At 52.8% G+C, this 14,832-nt stretch overlaps 2 protein-coding genes across 3 annotated transcripts; one reads left to right on the top strand and one right to left on the bottom strand.

Annotated features, from left to right (window-relative positions):
• Positions 1–128: 128 nt before the first annotated feature.
• tmem259 (transmembrane protein 259) lies at positions 129–6,607 on the bottom strand. Of its 2 annotated transcripts, XM_077584987.1 has the most exons (12): positions 6,262–6,606; positions 5,668–5,974; positions 5,086–5,394; positions 4,531–4,654; positions 4,348–4,458; positions 4,144–4,266; positions 3,974–4,074; positions 3,688–3,745; positions 2,453–2,536; positions 1,888–2,020; positions 1,721–1,820; positions 129–888 (listed from the first exon to the last, which is right to left on the bottom strand). In XM_077584987.1, exons 2-12 carry the CDS (start codon positions 5,884–5,886, stop codon positions 364–366), a joined length of 1,887 nt encoding a protein of 628 aa, XP_077441113.1. In that variant the 5' UTR covers positions 5,887–5,974; positions 6,262–6,606; the 3' UTR covers positions 129–363. The 2 variants fall into 2 exon arrangements, with proteins under 2 accessions (XP_077441113.1, XP_077441112.1); XM_077584986.1 differs by having other exon boundaries at positions 4,348–4,654; positions 6,262–6,607.
• Positions 6,557–14,830, top strand: med16 (mediator complex subunit 16). The gene is made up of 16 exons (XM_077584982.1): positions 6,557–7,120; positions 8,130–8,278; positions 8,548–8,655; positions 9,771–9,940; positions 10,018–10,299; positions 10,375–10,524; positions 11,769–11,874; positions 11,937–12,092; positions 12,161–12,381; positions 12,843–13,049; positions 13,118–13,328; positions 13,484–13,617; positions 13,686–13,878; positions 14,031–14,211; positions 14,487–14,567; positions 14,640–14,830. The coding sequence occupies exons 2-16, from the start codon at positions 8,131–8,133 to the stop codon at positions 14,764–14,766; spliced, it is 2,475 nt and encodes an 824-aa protein (XP_077441108.1). The 5' UTR covers positions 6,557–7,120; position 8,130; the 3' UTR covers positions 14,767–14,830.
• The last annotated feature ends 2 nt before the right edge of the window (positions 14,831–14,832 follow it).

Genomic DNA, 14,832 nt, shown 5'->3' with positions numbered 1-14,832 from the left:
TTACATCTGAAATCAAAAACGCTTGCATCTTTCGACATGAACAAATGATCTGGTGACGTCACGTCAGTGCGTGATTAAAAAAGGAGACAAACGGCTTCTGAGGTGTGAAAAAAGAAGAAGACAACAAGTCGTTTGAGTTGAGTCCTGTTTGTTTCAATACACGAGACTGACAGCATCTTGTGACGTCAACCAACAAAAGTCCTCTTGCAATACATCGGACAGGTGGGCGATGGCCACGCCTACTCAAGTCGCTAAGGCATACACGTTGAAAATAAAAGCACGTGCCATCATCATTGAACGTGCGACATCACGTGACCGGCAGTTTATTGATGATCGTGGAGCTGACGGCATTTGACGAGCGCCTCAGGACGAGTGGGCGGAGCTCCGCTGCACGCTGCAGTCTGTTTGGGAGGGACGCGTGGCGGCGCTTCCCCCGTCCGCCGCCGTCCCCGCGCCGACCAAAGGCTGGCTTTCGGCGCCGGCCCCTCCCTCCTGCTCGCCGCCGGCCCCCCCTTCTCCCATCCACAAGTCATCCACATCGCCGACGGTGGCCGCCCCCTCCTGGCCGGAGGACGCCAGCGCTTCCGTGATGATGGCGGCCGTCTGCGCCACCCAGTTGAGCTCCGATCGCACCTCGCCGGCGGAGGATGACGGCGGACTTTCGGGCGGCGGCTGGAGAACCACGGCAGAGGCGGGAGCAAGCCGGACGGCGGCGGCACTCGGCTCGGCCGCCCCGGCGGCGCCGTTGTTGTTGTTGTTGAGCGTGTCCTGCAGCGCCGTCTGGTTGGCTTGACCCGCCTGCTGGTTGTGCAGGAGCATCTCCTGGATGCGGATCTGCTGCAAGATGGCCGGCAGCTCGTAGTGGTGGAAGAAGTAGATCATGGAGTGCTGGCAAAAGAGCAAACGGTGGCTTACGCCGGCTTAGCGATACACGCGCGCTCGGCTTAGCACAAATAGGCGGGGCCGGCCCGTCCGGTGCGTTTGCAAAATTCCCGGCAAAAGCGTTTTCCAGCGTTATCAGATGCCTCGAGATACGAGTGGCCCGACCGACTGAGGCGCTTCAAGAAATGAGCGGTCGTTGGCCTCAATTTCTGCTTTGACTTTTCCAAATTTGAGTTAGAAGCGCCGAGTGGTTGCAGGTGGCTCGGCTCGACCCACTTTGGAAGATCCGATGAGTGAAGATGGCAAATTCTGCCGTCGAGTGTTTGCATGCCAGGAAGCCTGGAAGCACCTGACGTGACCTTTGGCCTCACCCGCTCTTCGGTCTTTCGCTCTTGACGTACGGAAAAGACCAGAAGCTAACGCAAGTATGCTAGCCGACGGCGGTTTGGGGACGTTTCCTTCCCGACCGAACGCGACCATCTGGTGTGTCGTCAAAGACGAGTCTTCTGTCTGACGCCGGCCCAAAATGAGTCAAACAAGGACGTGGTCGTCAATAAGAAGCACATTTTGTGTAAGCGCCGGAAACGAAATGTTCTCCAAAGCGATTCATCAACATCACAAACGTTTCTTACTCTTGATTTTCATTTGATCAGAACCGATTTCTGCAATCAATAGCAGATTTTCAACGTCATGTTTTGGTGCGTCGCCGTCAGCCATGTTTTGCTGGCACCTTGGACCAGGGACGCTGACAAAGTGAAAAAGGGCTCAACGCGGAAGGTGCGCTTGAAAAGGACGCAGGCCCCGCCCCGCCGAGTGGAGTGGAAACGTGGCGACTGACCTGGATGAAGAGCCAGGAAGTGACCAGCGCCAGGCTGCTGTACTGGCCGTTGAAGCGGTAATGATATGCGTAGAAAGCAAAGTGATACAAATAGAAGAACCTGAAAGAGAAAAAAAGGCTGAGAAGGGGTCAAGGGGGGGGGGGGGGGGGTCGCTGGGGACGCGCACCTGAGCCAGTGCCGCTTGCTGGTGTTGGTGTGACAGCAGATGGCGTCGTACTGGTCGGCCAACCACACGATGAGGATGATGTAAAAGGCCGTGGTGGTATCGTTGAAAAATTCCGACATGATGGCCTCCATGCCTGACACAGGAAGTGACATCAGCAGCCATACTGGACTTTTGTGACCCGTGCGTGTGTCATTTGTTTTTTTGCCGTCTCTGTGTACGCCCAACTCGCTTTCTTGCCAGAAGGAAGATTGAGAAGCAATCAACATTCCAAAGTTGGCAACGAAGAGTCAAATTGCTTTGAAGACGTATTTAGAAACTTTCTTTCCTGGTTTGTAACGACGACGACAGAGTGTGAAGCAAATCGCGTTCAGTTTTGTTTGTTTCTTATCAAGCAATTTGGGCTCTCTTTCTTCTTTCTCCAAAATAAATGGCGGGGATTTGACTTTTTTGTGTCAGCTTCACAGTAAGCGTCTTCAAACGTGTTGCAAGCGGAAGGAGGGGCAGCAATTGCGCTTACGCAATCTGTTGGCGCGGAGGTCAGAGGGCAAGAGCGAGTTTGACTCACCGACGAGGGCGAGGATGACGGTGAGCAGGGGGGCCGCCGGGAAGGCGATGGTCATGTTCATCTCCAGCATCTGAAGGAGGTCCACTGAGAGCAGAGAGAAAGTTCTTCAGGGCGAGCGAGCGTGAGGTGCTCCCAATATAAAGCCGGACGGAAAACGGGTTCGCCGCTTTTTGACAATCGGTGGGACGGAACTTTTGGATTTGAAAACAAACAAAGGTTGCCAACGGTCCATCAGCTTCATGCCAACGCTTGCTAATGGTTAGCATTAGCACGGAACAACACACGTAGACAGATTTTCACAGCCACATCATCAGCCTCTTCAAATAATGGCCTGAAGATCATTTGGACCCAAAATAAAATTCAACATCTGCTGCTAAAATGGGCTCATCTTTAGCTAAGCACATCAATTCAATTCTACAACTGAATTCAAATAATATCATTAACATTTTAGGGGAAAAAAACAGAACCAAGATTTAGGCCACAGAGAGGCAAGTCGGGTCCTAGAGAGTCGCAGCCCTGCAGCTTTTCTGTGTCTCCTGCCTCCAACCCAGGTGTTTCAAATCATCAGCTCATCATTGGGAGCCTCCCAGCTGTGTTGGACGAGGGAGACATCAAAAACATGCAGGACGGCGGCTCTCTCGGACCCAACTTGCCCACCCCTGACTTAGGCCATTATTGGATGTGGTTTGGGCAAAGTCATATTGACGAATGTTGTTGGCTTGCGTTCCAACAAATGTCTTCTGCTGCTTCCAGTGGCCAACGTGAGCACAATGAAATGAATTGCAGCATAAACAAACTCTTCAATTCAATTCATTGTCTTCTTAGGACAATGAATTGCAAAAATGAACATTCAAAGAAACAAAGTCCCTTTCAGCTTTTGTTTGAGGTGGCGGCTCGATGGCATTGATGACATTTCCATTTCCGTCCAATAGGGAAGAAAGAAAGCGTGAGCACAAAATTCAACTCTTATCATCATCCAATAGTTGAACATTATTGAGGGTCATTACGATGACTTAACTGACGACACAGATGACAAAAAAAAAAAAAATTGGTTTCATTGGACCATAACAATTTCATTTCTTTAGGTACATGTCGCAATAATATGGATTTTGCAATATTTAATAACTGAATTGCATTTGTTCAATATCGTTGAATATAGCGCCGCCCTTGAGCATGTGTGTGCGTGCGTGCGTGCGTGCGTGCGTGTGTGCTGCATTGCAGACAGAGCAACTCACCGATGAAGACGAAGATCTGGTGGTGAGAATATCGGAGCAGCATCGACACCGACAGAGTCTGAAAAATGGCACAAACATCAAGTCGGGACCGACGGGCAAAACAATCTCGGGGCTCGTCTAGATGACAATTTGGGCCAAACGTGAAGAGCGACAAACACACACACACAAAGCAAGACTGCAGCACGCTGCACTAAATTGCATCTTGCCGGCCCTCGGTTGTTGTGTTTTGCGACGGCAAGGAATCCAAAGCGGCGACGTGATTGGACGAGGGTCGGCCGTCACTTACGAAGATGACCATGATGACGAACGCGGCCAGGTAGGACGTTCTGGCCATCCACATGCTGACAAAGCGGTAATGCTCCCCCGAGACCACGTTCCTGAGGAAGCCTGGACACGAGCGCCACATGGTCATCAGGGGCCGTCACGTGACCTTGAGGTCAGAGGAGCGGCCGTCACCTTTGTTCTCCTCGTTCTCAGCCAGCGCCTTGACGCTGGACATCAGAATGTCGTCGTAGCCCAAGAACTCGTCCAGCAGGAAGCGACTGAAGCCGTCGCCAAAACACTCGTCCTTGGTGGGATCTGAAATGCAAAGCGCCGTTTAGCGGCGGACCGCCGGCTGCCTGCCGGCTGCCCGGCCGGCACCCGTGGCCGGCGTCTCACCCAGCGTGACCACCATGACGGGGATGTTGAGTCTCTGCCGGGTGCTCTGGGACAGTCGCAGGAAGCCGTACTCCAGCGAATACTCCACCATGTACTCCTCCTGAGGCCAAGCTGCACACGCAAAGCACGGAGGGTGGTGACCAGTCGCGGCGAGGCGGAGCTTCCCGTTACACCGCCGCCTACCTTTGGTCAAGTGACTGAAGGAAAGGTCCTGGCTGTCATTGACCCCGCCTCCCGCTCCTCCCTCACCTACTCGCGCTCGTCCCATCGCCGGCGGCTTCAGACGAGGTTCCATGTCCAGCTCAAACTGCCGGCGGGACATTTGGAACGATTGGGGAAAAAAAAGAAGCAGATTGCCGGTTCTTCAGCCCACTGATTTCAACAAAATACAAATGATGCCTAAATTAACTGATTGCGTTTTGCTCCCCCACATCCCGTTCACATGACGTCAAGTCGCTGGCAATTTGTACGTAAAAGACGCACTTTAGATGGAATACACAATCAATTTTCATGTATTGTAAGAAGTGATTAAGTCATTAACATTAGTGAGGTGAAAATTGAATACGCAATCAAATGATTTGCAAAGAAATGAAATGAAAGCCAAATATGCAGTGGTGAGAAAGTGTCCCAGTCCAAATGTTTGGCTTAATATGGTCCGATTAATCGGGGCCCTAATAATGAATTGGAGCATATTTTGCCCACGATCGTGCATGGATTTGCACTTGAACTTCTCCTCACCTGCACTGAGCTGTTGTCAAACGTGTCCAGCATCATCTCCTCATCTTCGTCGTCCTCTTCCTCTTGCAGTGCCGCCAGACTGAGACCGGCAATGGCTGCTCCTCCTCCTCCTCCTCCCCCTCCCCCGCCCTCCTCCTCCTGCAAGTCGTAGAACTGCAGGAAGACGGGCGGCCGGCTGGAGTTCCTCTGGATCTCCACGCGCAGGATGCCGTCGCGAGGCCAGCGCTCTCTCACTCCCTCCAGGCAGTTGATGGGCGAGCGAGAGAAGGCGATGTGGATGTAGGCCAGGATGAAGAGGACGAAGAGCGCCTGACCACCGCCGGCACACACATTTGCAACATTTCATTGACAGGGCTGCGCTCAAAATATCTAAACAAGTATCCATGTTAATAAAAACGATACAGTATCGATATTCTAGCTGTGAGTATCGATACTGCTCCCTGACACTCGGAGGCGACTCGCATGAGAAGGAAGCACCTGAATGAGCAAAGTTAACAGAGCTGCCAACTGTTACGGACTGCCCATATTCTGTTGGCTTTCACGTAAGGAGGAGAAGATGATGAAAAGGTCGAGTAGAGTCACCTTGAGCAGCACGAAGAACTCAAAGACCCTCCTGAATGACGGCGGGAAGAGGCGGGCGTAAGTGACGGCCATCTTGAAGAAGAGCGCGTGGAAGAGTCGGTCTCGAACATTGATGAGGGGGTTCTGGTTGATGTTGGGGTTCCGGATCCTGTTGGGCGGGACGTTGTTGTTGTTGTTGTTGGGCAGCACGTTGTTGTTGTTGACCTGGTTCTCAGACATGGTCTCTCGATGGCAGAGGTGAAATGCAACTGCGGCCGTCCGATTCTAGGTTAGCATGGCTTCGAGTTGCGCTCTTCTCGTCTTCGGTCTACAACACAGAGTGTACAAGACACGTTCACGCAAGTACTACAACTGGGCACGACAATTCCCGCAGAGCAGTCAGTTGGTCTTTTGTTGGCCAATGGCAACGAATCACATGACACCTGCAAGTGTCTGTTTTCCTGTCCTGCCAAGTTTGGATTTGGATTTGAATCTGAGGACAGATGATGGTGCAACCAGTTCGGGCCTGGCTCATCATCCAACAGCGGGATCTTTTCTCCTCTTCAAGCGAGCTCCTACTAATAACAACAGCCGACAACAACAGCACCAACGTACCTGTTATTGACAGCGCCCATTGGAGCCCATGCTAGAGATTTCTTCTGGATGTTTTCACCGAAAGACGGAAGCGGATTCTGTCAAACGCGAGCTAGTCGGCTAGCAGGCTTAGCTTCTCTTAGCTTAGCCGTTATTAGCCGTTATTAGCCGCACGTAGCGACGGTAACAAGTCGAGCAAGTCCGCTTCGCGGCTAAACTCCCGAGAAGCCGACGTGAATGTTCGGATACACTCGAAACGCATTCGAAACGCGAAAGTTGCAACAAAAGTTTGAGAGGCGAAGTCAAGTGACGGCTACAGCTACAAACCGGAAGTACGTGAAATCACCGGAAATACGGCTCCCCAAAATGTGGAGTCGCAAACTTGACGTCATACGCGCCGAGTTCGCAACAAAATTAGGCCAAGGGTCCAGTTTGAGACACACCATTTACTCAAATTACAGTACCTTTAATCACCTGTCATTGTGATTTTAAGACGCGTTTAAACAAAAATATTGTATGTTTTTGGTCATTCCTTAAATTCTGCCCTTATTCTAATCTGTATACTGTTATGCATTGCGTGGCTATTATTCCAGATTCCTATCAAAATTAGAATACGCCTGTGCGTCTACAAAGTGCTGAATCGATCAATCAACGAATTAATTGCAAATCCGTTCAGGCGCATCAAAGGACACCAATGTGGGTTTTGGGGTCCTGAGCACTTTGTTCTTGCATTCAGCTAAAGTGTCCAATATGTCCGCGGGACTTATTTCATTTCCTTTGCCGTCGTGACTAATTGTGGATATCAAGCTGAATGAATAACATTCGTTTGTTCTATTCATCAGGTACTTGTCTAAAGGGAGGGCCGCGTTTAGAAATCCAAGTAAGTTGACACAATGAATGAACGAGCGATGCGTTAGCATGGAACTCTTCGGCGTATTTTGATAAGATTTCTTCTCCTTCATCAATTTGTCCGTCAGTGATTAGACTAGACGCCTTATTTTATATGTTGCGCGTCGTTGATGCGTATCTTCATTGTACATTTTATCAAGACATTTTGTGGTCTTTAACTTTGTGGGCAGGTTGGACGATGTGGAAGAAGACATTTGATTTGGGACAGAGATGGCAAGCAAAACAACATTAGTGATTAGTGAATGAACAAAATTGTGCTGCGCGCATTCCAACATCTTGTTGAAAGTCTTCCAGAAGTGCAAGATGTCAGAAATGTCACATTACTTTCACTTTCTACTTAGTTCACTGTTGGCACTGGATATTTTGCTAGCGCTATTTTGTCGTGAACGGCTGCGATTGGTCAATCGCCGGCCTGGGCGTGGCTGGGGGCGTCATCTCCTTTTGTGTCTTTTCACCAATTTCGGATTTCGTTTTGCCACCGAAGATACCAGCCTATTTCTGTTGTCAAGAAATTGTCTGACACACACAGAAGGATTGGAACCCATGACCCCGAACATGACTGTCTTAACCACTATGCCATGAGCTAGTACAAATACAGTGGCAGGGATGGGGAAGTCCATAAAGTAAAAACCCTGAAACAATTTGGCCGCAGGTGCTTCTACTAAACGGGTGAAGACGAGCTCGTTTACCGATCTACCTTCATCTAATCTGTGGCAGGGTTTTAACTTTCTGATGTTGGATTCCCAAAAGTGTATGTCAATTTATGAGCGCAATTGTCTGACTGGCATCGGCCAGAATTCTCGCACCTTCAAAATCATCCCTTTCCAGGAGACAAATTAAAAACAAACATTGTAAAGTTTTTCAACCGTTAAATGTTGCACTGTCAAAGAGAGTAATTGATCTTGTTTTTTTCACGTACTTGCTCGATGAAACCTTGTGGTTTTGCTTGTTGCTGCTCTTTGTCGCTGGCTGGCTGGCAGCATGGACTTGGCGTACGTTTGCGACTGGGAAAGGCGCCCCAAGAGCACCCACTGCCCTTCCGTGCCCCTGGTCTGCTCCTGGTCCTGCAGAAACCTGGTGGCCTTCACCACCGACCTGAAGAACCAGGACGATGGCGGCGGCGAGACAGGTACCAGCGTGCTTCCTCTCTGCCCATCGGAGCATCCAATCATCCATCCATCATCATCCATCCGATTATCAATCCATCCATCATCATCCATCCAATCATCCATCCATCCGATTATCAATCCATCCATCATCATCATCCATCCAATCATCCATCCATCATCATCCATCCGATTATCAATCCATCCATCATCATCCATCCATCCAATCATCCATCCATGGTTTGTCCAGTGCCCTTGGGCCTTTAACAGAAACTTTCTGATTGCTTGACAGATGTCAGTCACATGATCCACATCATGGACACGGAGCATCCCTGGGACGTGTACTCCATCAGCTCGGGCCACGCTGAGGTCATTTCCTGTCTGGAGTGGGACCAGTCAGGTCAGGTGACAAAAAATAAGAGACAACGTGACAAGATTGTCTGTGTGGAAAAACGCTGAGCGTGTTTGGATAGATCAGAAGCCATTTTTTCCACCTGTGGAGCCAAAATGTCCACTTGTGAGCGCTTGGGAGGGCGGCGGCGGCGGTGAAGGATTGCAAACATGCGTTGGCGGCCCTTCATCATTCCTGACTTCCCAATTAACGAGAGTTCCCAACAAAGGCAGTCTGACAAAGCGCTTGCGTCTGCTTGGAAGGTCCGTGTCATCCTGAGTCCAAGAATTCCTGAGAGAGGGAGCGGCTCGCGTGGTTTGAAAACAAAAGCAAATCTGGTCCAAAAGCACCTTGAAATTTTGTCAAAATGCTGTTAAACGCTGAGCACGAATGCAACGTTATGGCGAGAAGAGCGTTGAAGCGGTCGTCAGCTGTTCCTCAAATGCTCATTTGGTGTTGTCGAGCAAGTCCGCAAAGATGGCGGACACTCGTCAAGATTGTTGCTGATCGATGATCAACAATCTTGGCGAGAGAAGCCAATTTGTCATTTTTGATAAGGTCAGCAGCGATGATGAGTCGTCAAGGAGGCCGACAAGCCAAAAGGAAGGAGAATATTTAGAAGAACGCAAACTCCCAACGCTTAACTTGAAGGAAACACATTCAAGCTTCTTTATTCAACAGCTTCTCACCTTTGAAACACGTCCGATGCTTTTTCTTCATTCATTCATTTCTTCGTCATTTTCAAATTGGAACAAAAACAGCACGTCCAAAGAAGTTCAACAAGTAAATAACTCCCTCGAGTTTTTCGCTCCAACTGAAATGTTTGAGCTTCAAACAAAAAGTCAAAGTTGACATTTCAATGGGTGTAAATCGTTCGCTGGGCTTCACCCAATTTCAAGATGATTACTTATCGGCCGGCAGATTTTGGAAAAAGGCAGATAAGCGTCAAATATTGGCGCCGATAATCAGACCAGCCGATTGGCCAAAAGGTCCGAGCCAGCGCAACCTGAAAAAGTGTTCTTGGTGCACCCTCCGCGTCTTGGCACATGGCGACGCACTCGCAGCGGCGCAGCTGGCCCCAAAGATCCGAAAGACGTTTGAATGGCTCTCGTTTTGCTTGGCAGGCTCCAGATTGCTGTCGGCGGACGGCGACGGCCACATCAAGTGCTGGTCCATGTCGGAGCACCTGGTCAACAGCTGGGAAAGCCTTCTGAGCAGTTGCGTGGAGGGAGATCCCATCGTGGCGCTGAGTTGGCTGCACAACGGCGTCAAGCTGGCTCTGCACGTAGAGATGGTACCACAGCCATCGCCGTCAGCGCCGCCGTCAGCGCCGCCGTCAGCCTAAATTAAACGCCGCCTGTTTGTTTGCAGTCGGGCTCAACAAACTTTGGCGAGAAGTTCTCCCGGGTCAAGTTCTCGCCATCTTTGACCCTGTTTGGCGGGAAGCCCATGGAGGGCTGGTTGGCGGTGACTGTGAGCGGTCTGGTGACCGTGTCGCTGCTCAAACCCGGCGGGGCCTTGCTGACGGCCAGCGAGAGCCTGTGTCGCCTGCGAGGACGCGTGGCGCTGGCCGACATCGCCTTCACGGGAGGCGGCAACATCGTGGTGGCCGCCACCGACGGCAGCAGCTCGTCACCTGTCCAGTTTTACAAGGTGCCACGCCCACACGGGCCTCCCACGCGCTGACAACGGCTGACTGAGTGCGTGCGTGCGTGCGTGCGTGTTCAGGTGGTGGTGAGCGTGGTGAGCGAGAAGTGCCGCATCGACACGGAACTTCTGCCCTCCTTGTTCCTGCGCTGCACGACGGACCCGCTGAGGCGAGACAAGTACCCCGCCGTCACGCACCTCAAGTTCCTGACCCGAGAGAACTCTGAGCAGGTCAGTCGACTCCACGCCGACCTTCAAGTGGCATTTTCACGCTCGCTTCTACACGCGCGCGCCAGCGAGTCACACTCGCCGGCCACTCGTTTAGCAGCCTGCCGCGAAGGCTCAACGAGATGTCGTTTAACAAGATAGAAAAAGGAGCAGGAACATCTTGCGGCGATCTCGCTGTTCAAATTCAACAAGGAAACGGCGAGCAATTCTGCCAGAACAGAATTCATGGCAGCGTCCATTGGGCTGTTCGGTTTGTTTGTTCTCCCCCCGCCATCGCCATCGCCATCGCCATCGCCATCGCCATCGCCATCGCCATCGCCATCGCCATCGCCAACGCCATCGCCATCGCCGCTTTTTGATTTTGTCCTAAACAACGGCTGATTGGTCCGACCTAAAATAGGTCTTGTGCAAACGTACCAGCGGGAGCGCCACAAGATGTTCTCCGGAGTTTGTCAACCGGCAAATCCCGCCAGAAGTCGACTTGCGGGAAGCTTAGGATGGCAACTGGCCCAAAGGTTGTGATTTCAGCAGCAAATGAGCTCGCCGTGCTTCCCGTCAGCCTCCGGGAAGCCCAAGCAGCCTCCAAACACAACTTTTGCAAACATCTGCCTTGATCTTGGAAAATAATGAGATTTTCTGACAGATGTTTTGCTCACCAAAACCGCAACGGAACCAGAATCAAGTCATGAAAGCCGTAGTGGAAAACCTTGTGCAATTATTTGACATGATTGTCATTGAAAGTCAAGCAGAAGTCAACAAGTGCCAACGAGTTCTCGTGCTTCTTTGACGTTTACTTGCTTGACTTTCTTCGTCAAACAAAACCAAATCAACAAACGTCCTCATTTCGTAAGCAGAAAAAGATTTTGCAATCAACTTGGTTGCAAAATGCTTGCATTCGTCAATGGAGCGATTGCCGTCCTAACGACTTGCTATGCGGCGTCGGCCTTCAGTAGTCAAGAGCCGCCCTTTCTCAGATGGGACCCTTGCCAAGTCGTACTGGGGCCCGCCAACACCTCCAATTGAAAAAGCTCCTCCGTGGGCCCGACCCGGTTACGGCGCCAGTTCCTCCAAGCAGCACAAATCTGAATCTGCTGAGTCATGATGAAGATTTGCCATTTGAAAGGTCGTTAGCATTGAGCGGACTTTTTTTCCGCATTCGCAGGTAAAAAAACTAAATGAAAAAAAGGCCCAATCAACCTTTAAATGTTTGTTGCTCTCAGATGACGTTTTTGTGTTTTGCGCTTCAGGTTCTGCTGTGCGCGTCCAATCAGAGCGGCAGCATCGTGGAGTGTTGGTCGCTGAGGAAGGAGGGGCTTCCCGTCAACAACATCTTCCAGCATCGATCGCCCGTCGGTGAGTGCCAAACACCTGTGACCTTTGACCCCGGCCTGACGCCAGCACTCGCGACCTTCCAGTGGGCGAGAAGCAACCCACCATCCTCAAGTGGAGGATCCTGACCACCACCGGCGACCTGGAGCGGGTGTCGGCCGTCGCCCTTCCCAAACTGCCCATTTCCATCTCCAACACGGACCTGAAGGTGGCGTCGGACACCAAATTCTGTCCCGGACTGGGTAAGGCCGGCCTCCGCCGCCGTCGCGCCCGGACCGCCACCGAATTGCCGCAGCTGTGGCGTCTTCAGGTCTGGCTCTGGCCTTCCATGACGGGACCATCCAGATCCTGCACCGCCTGTCCCTCCACACCATGGGCGTCTTCTACGGCTCGGCCGCCGGGCCGGGCCAGCGGCCGGGAGACGAGTCGGCCGTCAAGCGGCAAAGAACCGGGGCGCCGGGCCTCCATTTCAAGGCCTTGCAGTTCTCCTGGACCTCGCTGGCCCTGGCCGGAGTCGACAATCACGGCAAGGTAGCGTCCTCTTTCTCGTTTTTTGGCCGACTTTGCCGAATCCGGTCCAACGCAAAAGCTGCAGAGCTGTTAGCGCCAAGATGGAGCCACGGCGCCTGCGGCACGCTAAGTCCAGAATGTCAACATGAAGGGTGCTTTCATTTTCATCATCATCATCATCATCATCATCATTCTTGTGGTTTTGATATCTGTATGCGCTCTTCTCGAGCACAAAGTGCGGCCGAAGTGTGCGCGTGGGCGGAGTTTCATCTCTTTTGCTATTTTGCTTGAATCGTTTGCGCCGTTGTGGGATAGGCCAGTGGAAGCTTTAGATCCCAAGCAGGCGGTGGAAACGCACATCATGCTTGATATTGGCCGTCTGGGGTCGGTCCGTGCATGAGATTTGGCTCACGCAAAGTGCGTTGACGGCTCTGCAGGCGACGACTTGACCTTTGGCGCTTGCCTGCGTTTGCCGTCCTCAGCTGCACATGCTGCGAGTGTCTCCCTCCATGGGTCAAGTGCTGGAGATGAACACCACGCTGCGCCACCTGCTGTTCCTGCTGGAGTACTGCATGGTGACGGGTTACGACTGGTGGGACGTCCTCCTGCACGTCCAGCCAAGCATGGTCCACAACCTGGTGGACAAACTGCACGAGGAGTACATGAGGCAAAACCAGGCCCTTCAGCAGGTGGGCAACGCCGCTCGCTCGGCCGTGACCGCCGACGTGACCGTGTAACGTCTGGCGCCACCTGCCAGGTCCTGGCCACGCGCATCGTGGCGGTCAAGGCGTCGCTGTGCAAGCTGTCGACGGCCACGGCGGCGCGAGCCTGCGACTTCCACGCCAAACTGCTGCTCATCGCCATCAGCTCCACCCTCAAGTCTCTCCTCAGACCGCACGTCCTCAACACGCCCGACAAAAGTCCCGGAGACCGCCTGAGCGAGATCTGCGCCAAGAACATGGACTCGGGTGAGACGGCAATGGCGCCTGCCCGCCGGCGCGGCTCGCCACATCTGCTCGCCGGCGCGGCTCGCCACATCTGCTCGCCGGCGCGGCTCGCCACATCTGCCCGCCGGCGCGGCTCGCCACATCCGCCCGCCAACGACTGCGCGTCTTGCGTGCAGACATCGACAAGGTGATGATCAACCTGAAGACGGAGGAGTTTGTGTTGGACGGCGACCCCCTGCAATCCCTGCAGCAGCTCATCCAGTGGCTGGGCGACTTTGTCCTCTACCTGCTGGCCAACCTCCCCAACCAGGTGAGACGTCCGCTCCCGGCCCGCCTACCTCCATCCCGGCCAATCGGCTTCCTTGCGCTCTTGTCCAGGGTTCGGTGGTGCGGCCCGGCTTCGGTTTCATGCGGGACGGCGCCTCTCTGGGAATGTTACGCGAGATGCTGGTGATGATCCGGATCTGGGGTTTGCTCAAGCCCGGCTGCCTTCCCACCTTCACCGCCACCTCCGACAGCCAGGACAGCTTGCAGCTGCTCTTCCGCCTGCTCACCAAACTCTGGCTTTGCTGTAAGAAGCGTTTGCCGGCAAGCGGCAGGCCTGCCGGGAAAATCGCGTATATGTTTGTGGCAATCATTTTGACAAACTCATTTGAAACGAAAGCCCGGCGTGCGGCTTCTTGCCACGTTGCTTAACACGTGTGTTGCATTTGCACGCGACAGGCCGGGACGACGCCCCCCCGCAGGACCCCGACGAGAGCCTGATTGACGAGTGCTGCCTGCTGCCCAGTCAGCTGCTGGTGGCCGGCATGGATTGGCTGCCCGTTAACGACGGCGTCATCGTCAAGCTGCAGGGCAAGCAGCCAATCAGGTTGCAGTTTGGGAAAACGGATGGCGGAAGCAGGTGAGCGGATGGAAAATGGCCGGAAAATCTTTCACCGCTGTGTCGTCCCTCGCTGGTGATTGGCCAAAGACGGTCGGCACGCCGCATCGTACCAACAAATTTGGATCCGCTTTGTTTAACTTTCGCAACCTTGTCATGCAGTTCATCTTTGAGACGCGTCTGTCAACGTGCAAAGCATATTTCAGATCCATCAGCAAGACAAAAGGAAATCTATTGTCTGCATTTGTTGTTCCTCTTTTCGGATCGACTCGATCGGGACTTTTTGTGTGCAACAGGAGCGGCGGCCAGAGGACCGACAACCTGCGCTGCGTCCACATGGGCGTGTGTCCAACGGAGGAGAGCAAGGCCTGCACCAGGCGAGTCTCGGCAGGACGCCGTCCGTCAAAATGGCCGCCGGCGCTCATTTGCCTGCCGGCGTGTCGTTGCAGGTGCGGCTGCGTGACCATGCTTCGCTCGCCCAACAAAAGCAACGCCATGAAGCAGTGGGAGCAGCGATGGATCAAAAATTGCTTGTGCGGAGGTTTGTGGCGCCGCATCCCTTCCGCGCTGGCGTGAATGTCCCCAGCGGGACGCCGGACACAACTTTTTCATTAAACTGATGCTTTTTTTTAACTTTGAATT

The sequence above is a fragment of the Vanacampus margaritifer genome, chromosome 13 (genome assembly GCF_051991255.1).
Source record: "Vanacampus margaritifer isolate UIUO_Vmar chromosome 13, RoL_Vmar_1.0, whole genome shotgun sequence".
Classification (NCBI taxonomy): domain Eukaryota; kingdom Metazoa; phylum Chordata; class Actinopteri; order Syngnathiformes; family Syngnathidae; genus Vanacampus; species Vanacampus margaritifer.
This window is presented reverse-complemented; position numbering and strand designations above follow the sequence as displayed.

Coding starts and splice junctions, on each gene's coding strand:
- tmem259 (XM_077584986.1), bottom strand. CDS start 5,886: ATGTCTGAGAACCAGGTCAACAACAACAACGTGCTGCCCAACAACAAC. Junction 2,537..3,687: donor CCAGATCTTCGTCTTCATCG/GTGAGTTGCTCT, acceptor CTCTGCTCTCAG/TGGACCTCCTTCAGATGCTG. Junction 1,821..1,887: donor AGCAAGCGGCACTGGCTCAG/GTGCGCGTCCCC, acceptor TTTCTCTTTCAG/GTTCTTCTATTTGTATCACT.
- med16 (XM_077584982.1), top strand. CDS start 8,131: ATGGACTTGGCGTACGTTTGCGACTGGGAAAGGCGCCCCAAGAGCACC. Junction 12,382..12,842: donor GAGTCGACAATCACGGCAAG/GTAGCGTCCTCT, acceptor TGCCGTCCTCAG/CTGCACATGCTGCGAGTGTC. Junction 13,050..13,117: donor AAAACCAGGCCCTTCAGCAG/GTGGGCAACGCC, acceptor GCCACCTGCCAG/GTCCTGGCCACGCGCATCGT.